Consider the following 17,918-nt stretch of genomic DNA (forward strand, 5'->3'; position numbering starts at 1 on the left):
TTAATAGCTGAATCCACAACAGTTTTTAATTATTCTTATGAAAATTTTTAAATAACTTATGGATTATAACTTTTTTCATGCAATGCACATTTTGGAAGTTACTTCAAAAAAATAATTAATGCCTTCATGATGTACTAGTATTTCCAAATGAATTTAAACCAAATACACAAATGTCAAAACAATAAAATGATAAACTTTTAAATTTTAAGGTATGAAATCTTTAACACAATCTGACTAAGCATAGGCAAAGTTATAGAAATAAGAGGTGAGAAAACATATCCATACACATATAAAGCGCACAACACAAATAGTACAAATATAAGTAAAGGTCTCATATTCAATGACAAGTTTGTTTATTAACTGTACCATACCAGTGCTGTATTTCACTAAACATTGTCACATGTCTATCAAAGCAAATTACAATTCACAAATACATTTAGTTATCTTAATGTATGTTAGCTAGCACTAAAAATTAATAAATAATCTTACCTAGAATATTTCAGCACGTAATGAGTTGTTTTATCCTGATACATGCTGGGTCCAATGTTGACATAGTCAACAGGGGGGATCAACTCTCTGCAAAATTTTCTTTTCTTCTAGTAACAGAAGGAAAAATATTCATCTTCACTTATACAGAACCTTGAGAATGCATGAATATTCATGAAAAACAAGATATGTAGCATAATAAATTCATATTAATTTCAAACTAAGATTGTTTAAGAACGGAAAAATTTAGCTAGTCAATTATATATGGGTAGAATAAAACCCATGCCATAATGCTAATAATAACACTAATTTCAGCACTTATTTCAGATTTTTCTATTTATCACTTTTTTCTTCTAAATAAAGCTTTATTTTAAATATTTTATTTGTTAATTTAAACTTTAACTGAACAAGTTTAAATTGTTTAAAAAACAAACTTATGAGGATATGTTTCACCAATCATTTTGTAAAGCAAAGAAGCAATGAGCAATGAATTCCAAATATTTGTTTTACAGTTGGTAAGGTTTGTAAATCTTTATGCTTTTTACCAAACTGTCCACTCTTGTTGTCATTGCTTATCTGCAAAACATTTACATACACCACACACACAGCACACCAGCAAACAGTTAAGTTACCATTTATATATATATCCCATTTATATACACATCATTATTGGATTTGGTTTGTTAAAGAAATCTTAAAGAGTTACTTGTAAGTTGTAATAAAGACTTTCATATCTTTGCGAAGTCACCTAGAAACTGTAAATCGCCATATATATATATATATACAGTTTCTAGGTGACTTCGCAAAGATATGAAAGTCTTTATTACATATATATATATGGCGATTTACAGTTTCTAGGTAACAAGATTTCTTTAACAAACCAAATCCAATAATGATGTGTAAGTATGTTTAAAGAATTTGTAAATTAAAATTGTTGTTAAAATATTTGACATTTTTTGTTTTTGGAACAGTATTCAATGGTGCAACAGTGTTTTGTATTTTTAAATTGTGTGAGACCATTTCAACAATTTTAAGTTACTTACAGCCTTGTCCTATTGTGCCTTAAGGATTTTGTGATGGTCAGACTATCAACTGACCTCCTTGACAGCATTGCGGTCAACATCAACAACAGTGTTGCTATCAACTGCTATTGTAGAGGTTCAGGACTCTACAGGATCATTCCGTAAGGATCGGGAATTGCTAGATTTAGCAAGTCAGGCCAGCTTCATCACAGAACATAAACCAGGGTAACCATGCCTGTACAAGGCCTTTAAATGTTGCCAAGTGTGTTATATCATGTTCTGTCAAACAGGTGAAGAAGAGTACACAGCAGCTCTGTCTTGTTGCATTTTTTTCACCACGTATCACCAATAATAACAACAATAATAACAATGTGAGTACATTGACTATTTACACCTTGCACCCTACATTTGCTACCCCAGGACCTATGGATATGTTGCTTGGTGCTGATGTGTATCCCTATGTAGTGATGAGCCAAAGACTTGAAGGGGATGTTGGGTCTCTCATCACCATGAGCTCGATGTTTTGATGGATCCTGTTGGGCAAGGTCATAAGCAGGACGTCAGCTCCAGTTACGTCATTCTCTCTCACTTCAAGCTCTGACAGGTAGCATTAAGTTCGCCAAAAGATGCAAACTGTGAGCTAGAGTATGGGAAAACTGTCAGTCGTGATGAAAGTGGGTGTAATGTTGTCACCTTCAGTGCATTGGAGGTATTTACATACCTCGTCGAATAACTTTGGCCAACACCATGAATTATGAGTTTCACAGTTTTTGCTATGCCAGTGAAAGTGGTTATGCTGCTGTGGTCTTTTGTCATGCAATCAATATTGTGGGTAAGATCACTGTGGGTTTGGTGATGGCAAAATCAAGGTTGCACCATTGAAGAGGATATCAGTGCTTAGATTGGAATTGTGCGGTGCAGTACTGTTGTCATAAACACTTTCATTTATCCTCACAAGCTGTAACCTTCCTGCTGATTGCATGGTTGCATGATTAGACTCCACAGTAGCACTCACTTGGATTGCTTCCTCACCTCACGGTGGAAGACTTTTGATACCAATCGGGGGTCACAGAAGTACAGAAAAATATTAACCCTCACTGGTGGCATCATATTCACACAAAAGACAATCTGCCTGATTCGCCTTCCTTAGGTTGTATCCCTTAAGTTTAGCAACACATCCCCTCTGGTGGACTCGACCTACCTGGTAGGTAGACCCTACTTAACAGTGGCCTTCCAGTCTCTTGCCAAAGCCAGAAGGTTATAAAGTTGAGTCTGCGGAGTTTGAGATGCGGGCTAAAGCAATCACTGCTACCGTGAAAGATGATCCCTTGCAGGCACTACTTCTCAGATATGGTGATTTCAAGACGCTGCTGTATGTGACAGCGTACTTGCTACTACTTGAACATAACTGCACACAGACTTGAGAAAATTTGGGTTGCCAAAGCACAGAAAGAAGGATTCAGCCAAGAGCTCAGCATAATCCGGTGACAGGAACGTCTCTCCCAGGAGCTTCGAAGATTATCTCCTTTCATTGACCAAAAGACATTTTCAGGGTAGGCCAACGACTGTATAATGCTAGTATTGTAAATATTATTTTGAATTTGTATACGTACCAAGAATGGGTGTTGAAAAATTCTATAAGTTGCTACCGCAATGGGGGTTGAAGTGTATGTCGAAGTTTAGGGTGCCACCACATGTATAACGGGCATGTGGACCCGGCTACTCTGTTCTCAGGGCCGTAAGATAGCCCGTGTGTGGCGAGGCCCGTTTCCCCCTGTATCACTCACAAGCTCCGAAAACGATGACAGGTGCATGAAGCTCCTTCCTCTCGCAGCGCTCGCAACTCACTTACCGTTCGTCCTCGCTCGGCAACTTTCGGGAGCGGAGCACTGACGTCACATCGGTGGGCGCGGGCCGACACACACACACTTCAGCGGGCGGTTAAATGCCAGGGTCGTAGAGGGTGGTGGTGGAAGGAGGGTGTTCGCAGCGTGTAAGGGGGGAGGTGGTGGCACATCGGGCTCAGAAGGGTGCAGCCCGGGACGATGTCAAAGTTAATTACTGTAGCCTTACTCTGGGTGTACAAATAATTCTGTAAGGATATATTTTGATGAAGAAATTGGGTTTCTAACTTGACTCTAAGAAGGAATTCCAATCTTCTTTCACAACACAATCACAAAGTATAATTTATGTAAAATATGAGCACCAGCATATAGTTAAATTAATTTTACAATAAGGAAAATATAACATTAAATAAGAAATAAAGAAGTATCAAAGTTTTGCTAACGAAAGATATGTAAATTTCTGTTTCACCAAATAAATAACAACTAGTGTCACGGGATTCGCAATGAACATGACCAGTAGAACTGTTATTAACACATTCGACAGCAGTGTGTGCATTACATTAAACCTTTCTACAACAAAACTTACAATTCCTAATGATACTAGCATCCAATTTCAATTTTGAAATTATCAATTCTTTATTGTGAATACATCTTAACTATTGCAGAAGTATTAAGAATGTAAGTTATTTTATTGAGTTAAGAAAGAATACGTAAATTTGGCTGGTCAATCGATCAAAGCAATATTGAGTGCTCTCAAGTAAAAAGGGTAAGGTCATTCCATGCCAAATCAACCAGTAAATTATAATTTTGGCATCACCATCTCTGAATTAAAAAAAACTTGGCGAATTATCAGGTGTGCAGAAAAGTGCATTAGCAAAGTTACAGTCCCCTGTGAATAATACTTTTTATACAGCAGGGTTGCCAACTTGTGGAAAAATTGTAATTTACTTGTGGAAAAATTGGAATTTTTGCTGTGCAAGGTTCAATAAAAATATTTGTAACTTCCTTTGTAGTTGAGTGAGAACCTTGATGTAGGGCTCAATAGCAGGGTGACTACTCCAACCCTAGAATAAAATTCCTGGGTATTTCCAGGTTTTCCAGAAATTTATTTTCATTTTTCCAGAATATTTAACTCATTTTCTATACTAAGTCTATGCGTTCTTTGTAATACTAAATTACACTTAAAAATATAAAAATATAATATTACTATACCTGCACAAATGTGGAAATTTTTCTCGGAAAAAGGTATGCTGGAATAACTTGTCATACAAAGAAAAACTTAGAAACTCTAAATTATTAGTTCAAATTATGTAAAATAATATAACATCCAATCAATTTTGTTAAAATTAATATAAGAACACCGATGTATGTTGTCAGTAAGCACAGCACTTAATTTCATAGCTTCACAGGTTTTTTAAACCAGCAAGTTCATCATCAATTTTTCTGGCTTCAGCACGAGCCTCTTCAAGAATTTTACACTTCTTGGCTTCCAGTTTCTTCACAGCCAAATTGCTTAGTTTGCGACTATGAGATTCCTCTAACTGGGCTGCTGCTGCTGCTCTGCGTTCCTGCTGGGCTTCTGTGAAGCGAGCATGTGCATTGCGTGCTGCGTGGAGGATAGGCTTGGTAAGTGGCACTGACTGAATCCCACCCAGATAGCTGACAGCATCATATACACATCTGTGTGCTACGAGGGTCTTTTCTTTCATATTGTCTATAAGACAATCTGCATTGACAGAAAATCCTCTCTCAACACTGGCATTACCGTGCGACATAATGAGAACAATTTTAAGCACTTTCCAAAAGTGGTCCACACAATCTCTTGATCTAACAAATGTGCTAAATGCATCTTTGTTATCCCTCTTGGAGCAAACTGTTTTGTACTGCTGCATTGCTTTATCTGCAGTTGTGCCATCCAGCCAGTTATTGTTAACTAGAATTCCGAGTATGTCTTTGAGTTGTTTACTTGCAACGACATCATCTGCTGCTATTGCTGGATCAAAACATGACAATGCTTTTGTAAGCTTAAATTTCAGTGGGGAACTTGTCATCGTCTTTTTAACAATTTTTTGAAGTCCTTTTTTTGCAATCATTGCGGAACCTCAAAATGTTGATATCTTTAAGCCCTTTGCATTTTCTTATAGCTGCACTTGTACTGAAGCCTATGTCAATGTTCTTGAATTCTTGAATGGAAGAAGTTTATCATTTTCATCAACAGACATTTTCACAGACTCTGGCTTCACAAATCTTCCCATGATAGTTTGAACCACAGAACTCAATGCACTATGGAAAAATGGCACGAGAGGCCAGTCTGATTGAAACTCTCTCAAAACTTGTTCACAATCTGGAGCTAGAGTTTTGAAAAATGCTAATATAGGGCCAAGCAAAGGGTATTTTACCTCAGTTTTAAAAATTTTGTAACTAGCACTTGAAGGTTCCAACTTCTCTTTCTGAACAGTTTCAACATAAACAATGACTTGAGGCAAAATATCAATAGCTCTTTGAGCAACACTTGCATTCTCCAGCCAGTGTACAGCACAGAACTTGAGAGGAAATACTTTACAGCAAGTGATCAATGTGAACTGAGCACGCCGAGATGGAACATTCTTGAAAACATTGTAAATTGCCCTTAAAAAAGGCACTACATTCCATTCTGTGCCACCAACACCAGCTTTAAAGGCACAATGCATAGTATGGAGGCCACAAGTTCCGATATTGAGTAGCACTCCGTCATTTTCATCATCTTTCATAGACTCCTTCAAGTTCCTTAAAAACTTTGCATTTACATTTGGACCATCCAAAGAAATCTATACAACTTTCCTCGAATCTAGTGGTGAAATTGATTGTTGAAATGCCTTCAAAAGGTCTACTGCTCTTGAACAATCCAAGAATGCTGATGTAAAATAGCGCACAGTCACCTCATCTTTAACACTGTCCCAGAAACGAATGTTAATGTCCATTTGTTGCTGCTGGCTTACCTTATTTAAAGATTCATCAAATCAAACCACTACATAGCTATCCTTACACAAATTCTGTACTTCTACCTTGAAAAATGGTGCTAAACCAAAGACAATAGTGTATGCAATTTTGTCTTTCTGCTGTTTCATTTTTGCGGCTATCTGACAGGAAACATCTGAACAAAGAGATTAACATCTGTAGCAGCACTTTGCAAGGATTTGTGAGTCATCACACATTGCATTGCCCATAGAATTTCCGCTTTTGTTATGTCATCATTTAGCAAATACTTATGAATACCAGTAGGTTTAGTTTGGTATGCATCCAACATTTTTCACTGCTGTAACAGGAGCTTAATTTGAGCTGGAAGACTGAGTCATAGCAACTACACCATCTGTTGCATGTGAAGATGAACTTATAGCTGGGCACAAAAATGTTTGCATATTAGAAGATTGCCGACTGCTCTTGCATAAGTTTGTGTGTTTTGCTCCTTTCACATAACTCACAACTGCAGTCCGCCCCATTGATGACAGTCACTTTGCAACAAAGAGAGCAAGAGGCTGAATATTTGTCACCCTGGACTTTATGTAACCAATCATTAAAATAAGGTTCATTAAGCCACTGTTCCTGAAAGGAAGACTTTCCTGTGTGGCCTGGTTTGGCCATTATTGAAAAAATTCACCACCACTGAATATAAACAGATACTAACATATCAGTAACTAAGATTATTTAACGAACAGAAACTATCTTAACTTAAAACATCACAACATGAAACAGAATAACAATTGCAAAAAAAAAAATTGAGGTTAAGTTACATATGACATGTTATTTTTTCCAAGCTTGATCTTTCCATTTGTTACTTCAACAGTTATACACTTATAAAGTAGGATGTAAATGATTTTCGTTACAGCGACATTAATTAATTAAATTTAAGTTTACTCCCAAGCCTGCCTAAGTAAACATATCCTAACAAAATGCAAAATTACGTTACTTTCCGCGCAAATGCACATTACAGATTCAATGATATTGGTACATTAGATGAATTGTTGCCAACTATTGACAAGATAAAAGTTTACACCTAAACAAGTATTAGCTTTTATAAAACCAAGTACAATTAGTTAAAAGATATACCGTATGAAAATTTAATAAACCGAATCCATAAATTATCCAACGATAAAAATTTTCAACTTCATTTTTTTTTGTTAAGGAAATTGAAATTACAAGTATTAGCTTTTATAAAACCAACAACAATTAGTTAAAAGATATACAGTATGAAAATTTAATAAACTGAATCCACAAATTATCCAACGATAAATTTATTAACTTCATTTTTTTGTTAAGGAAATTGAAATTACGCACTGTAAACAATCTTAAACATGAATGGTGTCAGGATTGCAGATCACGCTTTCGTCTGTGGATGCTGACTCTCCCATGTCGTCTCTTATTCTAAAAATAAATTTTTATTACACATTCCATTGCTATTTTATATATATTCAATATCAATTGCAGATGTACATAATCAACGACTTTAACGTTAGATGATAATTACAGTATGGAAGAACAGCAAATCTCCCGAGGGGTGAATAAATTCCTGGGTATTTCCAGTACTTTTCCAGAGGCAAAATATTCCTGGGTAATTACAGGTTTTCCCGAATTTCCCGACCAATCGTCACCCTGAATAGAAAGCTTGAAAAGTGTACTTTGAGATAAAAATAAGTTTTACGAATTTTAAAATAAATTTGTTTCAAAGTCATGTTCATGTAACCTATGACCTTGAAAATTTTGAAGAGTGTATTTTTGAAAAATGTGAAAAAATTATATGTTATTAACCCTTTCGCTAGTATTAACGTTAATAAACGTGCGTATTTTAACTGTGCCCGATAGAGTATTCACGTAAATAAACGTTTCTAGCTTTGTACAAACTAGTATGCTCGTCAATGAACGGAGATGCGCATCCGGCTTTGTTGTAGTTGTTGTGCTATCTAGTGAGCCTTATAGTAACTAGCTGACAGTGTTTTCTGGTGCCGCATAGATAGCAGCACTAATTCCAATTTGCTGTGGTCTGGAATATCACTGTTTGTTTTATCTCTTGCTAGATTCCGTGGTTGTGACTTTCGCTTCGCGCGCATTTTATAGCAAGATACTTTCGCGAGTATTTTTTGATAGTTTATTTATTGTTGTTAGTGTCGTAATGTTTAGAAATGGCATTGTCACGTAAACGAAAAGCGCTTTCGGAAAAAGAACTTTCAGAAATAATCACGAATTGGGAGTCGGCAAGTGACATCAGTTCGGTAAGTGAAAGTGAAAATGATACTGAAATAGAAATTGATTTTGCAGATAACGAAACAGTATATATACAATCAAATCCAGATGTTACCGCGTGTGTTCACGACTTATTTATGTGGGAAAAAAACAATAATTTTATGCCACGTGACTTACCATTTGACAACACACGTTCGGGACTTACAGGAGAATTAGTGCTACCCGAAAACCCAAGTGAATCGGACGTGTTCAAATTTATGTTTGACAGTGATCTTGTTGAACATATTGCGACAGAATCTGACAAATATCACTCGTACGTAACTCACAGATCTGAGGTGAAAAAAAAATCCAAACTGAACCTATGGACAAAACCAACAGTTTCTGAGCTGTATACTTTCCTAGCTGTAATACTATTGATGCCTCACACTGCAAAAAACCGCATAAATGATTACTGGTCCACCGATCCCATTTTGGCTACACCCATATTTAGCAAATTATTTTCACAAGACAGATTTTTGCTTTTGCTCCGTCTTCTACATTTTTGTGATCCTTACAGCCAGTTAGCAGGAGACCGACTATGCAAAATCAGCTCCATCCTGGAAACAATAAGGATGAAATTCAAATCTGTGTTCCAGCCGAAACAAAACTTATGCATTGATGAATCTATATTGGTATAGAAGGGCCGCTTGAAATTCAAGCAGTATATCCCATCCAAGCGCCACAGATTTGGTGTCAAGCTATTCGTTTTGTGTGATTGTGCAACAGGGTTTATTCTTGATTTCCTCATCTACACCGGTGCACAGACCAACATTGAAATTATTGATGACCTTGGTATTTCTGGATCTGTTGTTACAACATTGTTAGAGCCATATCTTCATTTAGGGCATGTAGTGTTTACCGATAACTGGTATTCTAGCCCTAAGCTATTTGAATACCTGCTTGCAAAACAAACTAGTGCATGTGGTACGGTGCGGCCAAACAGAAAAAAAATGCCTAAATTCCCTCAAAAACTGAAGAAAGGGGAAAGTGCAGTTTTTCACACTAACAACATTCTCGCAGAAAAATGGCATGATAAAAGAGATGTATGCATGCTAAGCACAGTTCACGAACATAAATGGGTTGAAACTGGAAAAAAGGACAGAACTACTGGAGAAAATGTCAAAAAGCCCCTGTCTGTCATTGAATACAACAAAAATATGGGCCTCGTAGACAAAGGCGATATGCAGATAGGTTTCCTTGACAGCACCAGAAAGTCTATCAAGTGGTACAAGAAACTTTTTTTTTCACATTATAGATATGGCAGTCTTGAATGCACACATTCTATATAATGTGCACACTGGCAAGAAAATTACACTGCTTCAGTTTCGGCTGAACCTTGTACGGCAGTTGTTAGAGGAGTTCAGCCCTACTCGCAACCCCTCGAAAGGAGGACGACGCTCTGCAGACGTTACTCCATCTCCTCTTCGGCTGTCAGCAAGACATTTCCCATCTCCTGTGCCATCAACCGCAGCTAAGGTCAAACCGCAGAGGCAATGCTACGTTTGTAAACATACCACCAAAGGACAGAATCGGCGAAAAGATTCTAAGTGGATGTGTGCTGAATGTGATGTGGGTCTTTGCATTTTTCCATGTTTCACTGCATTTCATACAGTCAAGAATTTTTAGTCCTTTATAACATCGCTTTTTTTGAGTTCATAAACATGATGAAGTAATTTGTTTATAATTATGTGTATCTGTATATACAGTATTTTCAACGATATTGTAAGTGAATATGTTCAGCGACATATTTTTTCAAAAATGTAGGAAAAAAAAATGTTGGTTATTTGTATATACAAGTTGATTGTAATGGTAAAGGCTTTTTTTTTTACCAGTGAATTTTATTCATTTATATTTTTCATGAACATTTTGTAGTGTTTTCGTTGACTTGTAATTGCACAAAATTTGCCAACTTGTATAAGTGTGTTTATATACGGTGGAATCAATGACATTGACAGAGAATACATTCAGTTACACAACTGATCAAAAGTAAAATGTAAAACAAATGGATTTGGAAATGTATTACTTTGTGCATTTTCTACCAGTGCAGTTTATGTTCCAATTTATTTTATAAATATTTGTAGTTTTAGAGTTTTTTTATTATGATTGTAATGCGTTTCTTGAAATGAATGGTATAAACAATACAGTATTTAAAAATTGCAAGAGATAAAATTGTTGATAGTGTAGCAATGATGTGAGAGTGTGTCTCGTATTTCTTCAAAATAAAAAAATTTTTATTTATGAATATAATTTCATAGACTACTGATAGTAGAAAACTGATGTTTATAAAAATTACACAAAATAATTTTTTTGCAGTGTAGCATTGAAATGTGTGTGTGTCTTCATATTTCTTCAACTAAAAATTTAAACTTTGGTTAATTTCTCTACGTAATTTTGATTATGATACTAGGAAATAAAACATATTTTTAAAATTTTCAGAAAAATTACCATTTTTTGCAGTGTAGCAATGCTGTGAAATGTGCCCTAAAATTCTTCAATACAAAAAAAGAAAATGTATAAGTTTATTTGCAAGTATAATTTTGATATTGATGGTTCGAAATAATAGAACATTTAATATAAAAATTGCAAAATGTTATCGATTTTTTACAGTGTAACATCAAAAACCAAAATGATACGACAAAATAATATGTGATAAATAGCTCATCCATATTTTTTTTTATTTTAGAATAATAAGGCTATGTGCAACAAGCATTGATATATATACACATATGTATATATATGTGAGTGTGTGTAAATTTATGCACACATACATAACTTATACATGCATGTATATTTCTCTAAATAACTCACTGAAAAAAATTCCAACAAAAAATTTGCATACTACAATACATATCACTACTTTAAAAATTAATTAAAAAAAAAATTTTTTTTGTAAAAAAAACTTTACTCCACAGGGTTAGAGAATCCATTATTAATCCTCCCTGGCCAAAGGGTTAAGTGCATTATTGGCTATTAGTGACATAAGTTTCATTTTGGGATGGATCTGGGAACATAAGCTACATCTCAAATACTGACTAGGGATGTAGTGGAATTGAGCCACTTTTGCACCCAATGATCTTAGAGCAAGTTCAGACAAGTGTATATAATCACGTCAGTCTCACAAAGAAAGGTCAGTCTTAGTGCAGCTTTGTCATTGACAACAGTGCTATACATTTGGTGTGAATTTCTTAAGTTTAGCCGTATTGATAAATACTTTGCAACAATGGAAAAGAATTACATAAATACAGTGCTGTAATCCGTTTAATATTCAGGGTCACAAAAGCAGCAGAAAACAATTGAGAAATGTTCTTCAGTGGATGATACAGAAATAACCACACCTGCAGACTGGACAGAAGGTATGTGATTCATGTTGGAAACAAATCTCATCAATAGCAAGTGCAAGTACTACACGGGGGGAAGAGTACAGTGAAGAGGAATACTCAACTGACAGTGATGAAGAGGAATCAAGCATGGATGTAGTGTTGCACACATTTAATAACAGTCTACCAAGTATAGGGGAATAACCCATAAAGAGAAGAAAAGTGAGAACAGCAAAATATGCAAGGAAAAAAGTAATGAAAATATCGTCTGCAATTCAAGAAAGAATATTTCAAATCCCTGTACCAAAAGTAGGAGTATCACAGGAAAAAAGTTGTGATGAAAATATATTAGAACAATTGAAGGAAAAGTTTGTAGGGTGTACAGAAAGAAGTATGAAGGTGCAAATTTTGACTATTTCACCTAAAGATTGGAGTATTAGCAGAATACAGAAGGAATTCCCAACTGCAACAAACTACATGATACGAACATCAAAGAAGTTAGTGAAGGAAAGTGGAATAATGACATCACCTAATCCAAAACCAGGGAGAAATCTAGACTGCAGTGTCGTCAATATTGTTCAGATGTTTTATTCAAACGACAATGTAAGCAGAATGATGCCTGGTAAAAAGGACTTTGTAACTATTCGAATTGGCGATACCCAAGAACACAAACAAAAGAGGCTCCCACTAAACAATCTGAGAGAAGTATATGTCTTGTTCAAACAGGAGCATCCAAGTGTCAAAATTGGTTTCTCCAAATGTGCATCTCTACGGCTTAAATATGTGGTTTTGGCAGTATCTAGTGGGACACATACTGTATGTGTCTGTGTAACACACCAAAATATGAAGTTCTTAATAGATGGCTGTAATTTGGCCAAACTCATGGAAAGAGAAAATCTGTTAACATATCACCACTATGTGGCTCAAATGATGTGTAATCCTCCCCAAATTAAATGTTTTTTCCATGAGTGTGCAGAATGTCCAGGCCCTGATAACATACGAAAATCACTGGAGACTACATTGAAGCAGAATTCAATTGAAACTGTAATATTCAAGCAGTGGGTTGCATCAAAAGTTTACACACTTGAAGTTCTTGTGAAGTCATCTGATGATTTCATAGAATTGTTCATTTCTAAATTATTAATATTACAAACTTACTCTTTCATCGCATACCAGCAAGGAAACTACCTAAAATATCTGGAAAAAAAATTAGATGTTGGTGAGGTAGTTGTTGTATGTGACATTGCAGAAAATTATTCTTTCATTATGCAAGATGAAGTTCAGGGATTCCATTAGAACAATGCACAGGCTACAGTTCCTCCATTTGCAATATACTACCGTGATGAGTCAACAGAGGAAATAATTTCTACCAACCTAACAATAATTTCTGATTGTCTCCAACATGATGTCATTGCAGTACATACTTTTCTTACACATCTTATTCCATTTATGAAAGAAAAAGTCACTTTATATAAAATATATTACTTCTCTGATGGTTGTGCTGCTCAATACAAGAATAAAAGTAACTTCTCAAATTTGTATCATGTAAATGATTTTGGAGTTGGAGCTGAGTGACACTTTTTTGCCACCTCTCATGGCAAGAATACATGTGATGGTTTAGGGGGAACACTGAAGCGACTGGCAGCCAGGGCAAGTCTGCAACGTCCTTACACAGACCAAATTATGACCCCACGGCAACTGTTTGAATTGGTTGTAAGTAGTTTGCATAACATGAAATTTGCTTATGTCACTCAGGAAGAGGTTATGAATGAAAGAAAGGTGTTGTCTGAAAGATGTGCAAATGCTAAACCAATACCTGGAACTCAGAAGTATCATGCCTTCCTGCCTGTCTCATCTGAGGAAATAATTGTGAAGACATTTTCTAGTGAAACTGAAGGTGAAACTCACTACATGAATAAAATTAAATGTACATTGTCTGTGAATGAAGTTAAAGGTTTTGTGACATGCATGTACAGAAGTGGGTGGTGGTTGGGATGTGTTCTGAAAGTGGAAGAAAGTTCTCATGAAGTTCTTATTAGTTTCCTGCATCCACAAGGTCCCTCCCCATCTTCTGTATATCCCCAGCATCCAGATGTTATGAAGATTTCAATTGAAGATGTGCTCACAACTGTAGATCCAAGAACAGCAACTGGAAGGACATACGTTTTAACAGCCTTTGACACAAAGACCTCGGAAAGCCAACTAAAGGAAAAGAAGGAACAGTAACCTGCAGTATTGGTAATGAGTAAATGAATCATATATAGGAATTAATTCAGTGTTAAATCCACGAATGACTTAAAGCTACGCCATTTTTTTAATTGTGTTAATGCCTTACTAGAGTAGTTTTAGTAAACATGGCCTAATTCACAATGTTCTAGTGTTTGATCCCAGATCCATCCCAAAATGAAACTTATGTCACTTATAGCCAATAAAGCACATCATAACAAATAATTTTTTTACATTTTTCAAAAATTCAATTTTCAAAATTTTCAAGGTCACAGGTTACATGAACATGACCTTGAACCAAATTTCTTTTAAAATTCGTAAAACTTATTTTTATCTCAAAGTACACTTTTCTAGCTTTCTATTGAGCCCTACATCAAGGTTCTCACTCAACTACAAAGGAAGTTACAAATATTTTTATTGGACCTTGCGCAGCAAAATTTCCACCATTTCCACAAGTTGGCAACCCTGCTGTATAAAAAGTATTATTCACAGGGGGCTAAGTTTAATTGAGTTCGGTGATGGTGATGTCAACAGGTGTGTGAAATGGCATGGAATGACCCGGTATTCCCCGAGATAAAGTTAAATTGTTAGTGACAAATAAACGTAGCACAAGTAAACTAGAGAAACAATACTTGAACAAAATTAAGTAAGGCAAAATTAAATTATCAGTCAAATCAAAAATCTAAGCAGGTGTACATGCAACTAGCTTCTATGAAATACTACATATACGATCCAACCTTTAGGACAGTGTGATTCTATTCTTGTACTAGGCCAAATTTTTATAGTTAAATAAATAATTACAGTATTGTTCATAAAGTGTTATGTATGTAGAGATCTTGGTACATCAACACACAATAACATTTAAAAGTCAATCTCTATGATATGTATTTGAATACTTGAATAAGAATTCTGCACGTTTAGATAAAAAAAAATTTAAAATTTATTATATTACTTTGGACAATATCAAAACTAATCTTCCATGTAAAATATACTATACTGAATGTGAGATTTGTAAAATTTTCAAATTATAGATCATATAATTTGTAATTTAAATTTACTATTTAAAGAATATTGGCTGAACAGTACACTATGATACATGACAAACACTCAACACTAGTACATATTAACACTGACACATACACAAGCACAATCTCATAACACATCAACACACATACCTTCTAAACAATAATACCTAATAATTAATTTGAAAATAAATCATAGTATGTAGACCCTCCCTAAAACAGGTTATGTATAAAAAAAACATTAAAATCTATAGCTATCCGAGTATTAGATTGGGACACTGACACTATCTTAACAAAAGTTCATGAAACAAATTTAACTATTGAATAACTTCAAAAATATGTTTGCAGAATTAATATATCTCAGGGAATTTATTTTTATAAATTTAAAACCAAGTTTTCTCACTAACTTTTCAGTTTGCATGAAAACTATAAAGGTCTCACACCACTAGGTAGGCTGGCAAGAATTTTATTGATACAATATTAAAGTTCAGTTTTATATGTAAAAAAAAAATGCTTCAGAAATTTAAATGTTACAATCACTAGATTTCTGGTTTGCACACTTGCAGAAATTAAAGTTTTTCAAATAAGTCAACAGAACTTATGAACTCCAAATGACTTCACTATCAAACAAAAGAAGCTTACCAGGAATCTTACAAGATCGCTAGCTTTTCAGCGTACAGTCTTACCCACGGACTATACTTAATAAATATTACTGGCAAAACAGTAACATTTTTAAAACTTATTAACACAATGTTGCACAAAACTTTGGGGCTCAAGATGTTCTACAATTCTCGATGATTATAATCCATAAACAGAATAATTGATGCCTTCATCCCAGGCATTTTGCCCAAACCATCTAGGCCGGCGGTTCCTAACCATTGGGTCGCGACCCACTAGTGGGAGACGGAAGGGTTACAGGTGAGTCTTGACTCGATCCTAAAACTATCAGAAACCAACAAATAAACCAACAGAAAAGATAAGAAAAATCAAAATAAATCAAATTGTGTTTTGATTGTTTTCTTGGTTCTTGATTTTTGGCATCTGGGGCAGACAACAGAACCACTACATCCCTCCCGGATGACTCACACAGTCACACATGTGGTGCACACTCTGGCAACGCCACACAGTCGAAGGTCACGCCACGTGAGCACTATTGTTTACTAACCTCGGTTACTCAGTGTTACTGTAGACATAGTGCAGTGAGTTACATATTTGGTGTAGCTAGTTGTACAACGTGTTAGTGTTTGGTTTGAATTTTGGCTTTGCGGTGGTTTAGCAAAGTTTTGAAGTCTTGAAGATGGACAAATGGTTACGATAAGGAAAGATGGGTAGCCAGCTGCAAAAGATTGGGAACCACTGATCTAGGCCACAACATGGACCCTAAAAGACTTTTTATTTTTAGAACTTAAGAAGTTATAAAATACAGTTGTTAAAATTAAAATTTAACAATGGGTTTTGCTTCAAACACAGCTTTCATATATGGCTGGCTAAAATGATTACATACGAACTGGCCTGATAATAATATAAGCAGATTTCGAAAACTCAGTTCAAATAATTTTTACTTACTATCTCAACCTTGCTCTATTTGAACAAATTAGGTTAGTATTGAAAAATGTGTGGCCTAGATAAAATTTCAAACAAACATATTGCCAACTCCAAAACAGTTCAAACATAAGAATCAAAAGAGTAATGAAATTTGTCCATATATAAATTAAATAAGTGGAATAACACATAATTAAACAAAATATAAACTATTTTCAGGCAAGCCCTGTAAGCCACTACATGTACACAGGATATCTATAATCTGATGTTAATATTTCTAAACACAACACAAACAATTAAACAATTTCACTTTTCTACAGACATACTGTTGTACTAGCATTAGTTAACACCTATAGGTAGGCTACTTCTGATGAAATCATTTCTAACAAGAATGTTAGATGTTTGGGCGATGGAAAGGTCCTTTGAAGCTTGTTCCCCTCGGCAATGTCTGGTAAACCCCAGCCGTTGCTGGTAGCTTTGTTGATCCTCAGTTAGATATTACCACGAGCTGGAGCACTGCTATGATTCCTATGTCAAAGAATTAAGTACAGCTTCCAAACAGGTAGGTTATTGAACTAAATTTTTCCGAAGATTGGATTCTTAATACATATAATTATTCCACAGTTCCACTGCAAAGCTTCTATTAGGTAGTTTCACGATGCACAATACCGTATACAGGAAATAAATGATCGGAGTTGCAATACTTCTGTCACTGCATAGAATATAGGTTCATCAAAAGAAATAAAGTCCAAAACCCTTAAGGTTTTTGCCAAAATACCATTTCTAACTCTTCTTATAACTTTGAAAATCAATTGGGCTGGCTTTAACGTAGTTAATTCAGATCTACTCTTGATACATACTTCTTGTTGCCTATTTGAGTATCAATGCCAATTGCCAATTTAATAGAACAAAACCCTAACAAAAAGTTCTGCCCAATCAGATGTTCATTAAACATTTTATTTTGAAAGAACCCAAAGAATAACACATAAAATAGGATTATATAAATACAGAAATAAAAGTTGTGCTTAGAGAACATTTAACTAGCTTAACACAATTTGCAATTAAACATTATAATTTTATGAACAAATAATGTTAACTACAGTCCCATGTCTGTGGGAAAGTATTCCACAGTATCAACTTCGACCAGAAGTATCTGATCCTCTATCGAAGAAGCACCATCTAACAGAACTTATAATTCTGAAC

The 17,918-nt window shown here is 35.1% G+C and overlaps 1 protein-coding gene across 5 annotated transcripts in view; it reads right to left on the reverse strand.

Moving 5' to 3' along the window:
• The window catches only part of LOC134542374 (centromere protein I-like), a 111,025-nt gene that overhangs the window by 66,382 nt on the left and 26,725 nt on the right, over positions 1–17,918 (reverse strand). For all 5 annotated transcript variants that reach the window (XR_010076791.1, XR_010076792.1, XR_010076790.1 and 2 more), the window contains exon 7: positions 490–596. Coding sequence is in view for 2 of the 5 variants with exons in the window: in XM_063386559.1 (XP_063242629.1) it covers positions 490–596 (107 nt within the window). In the remaining 3 variants the exon portion in view is untranslated. The remainder of the gene's footprint in view (positions 1–489; positions 597–17,918) is intronic.

The sequence above is a fragment of the Bacillus rossius genome, chromosome 1 (genome assembly GCF_032445375.1).
Source record: "Bacillus rossius redtenbacheri isolate Brsri chromosome 1, Brsri_v3, whole genome shotgun sequence".
Classification (NCBI taxonomy): Eukaryota; Metazoa; Arthropoda; class Insecta; order Phasmatodea; family Bacillidae; genus Bacillus; species Bacillus rossius.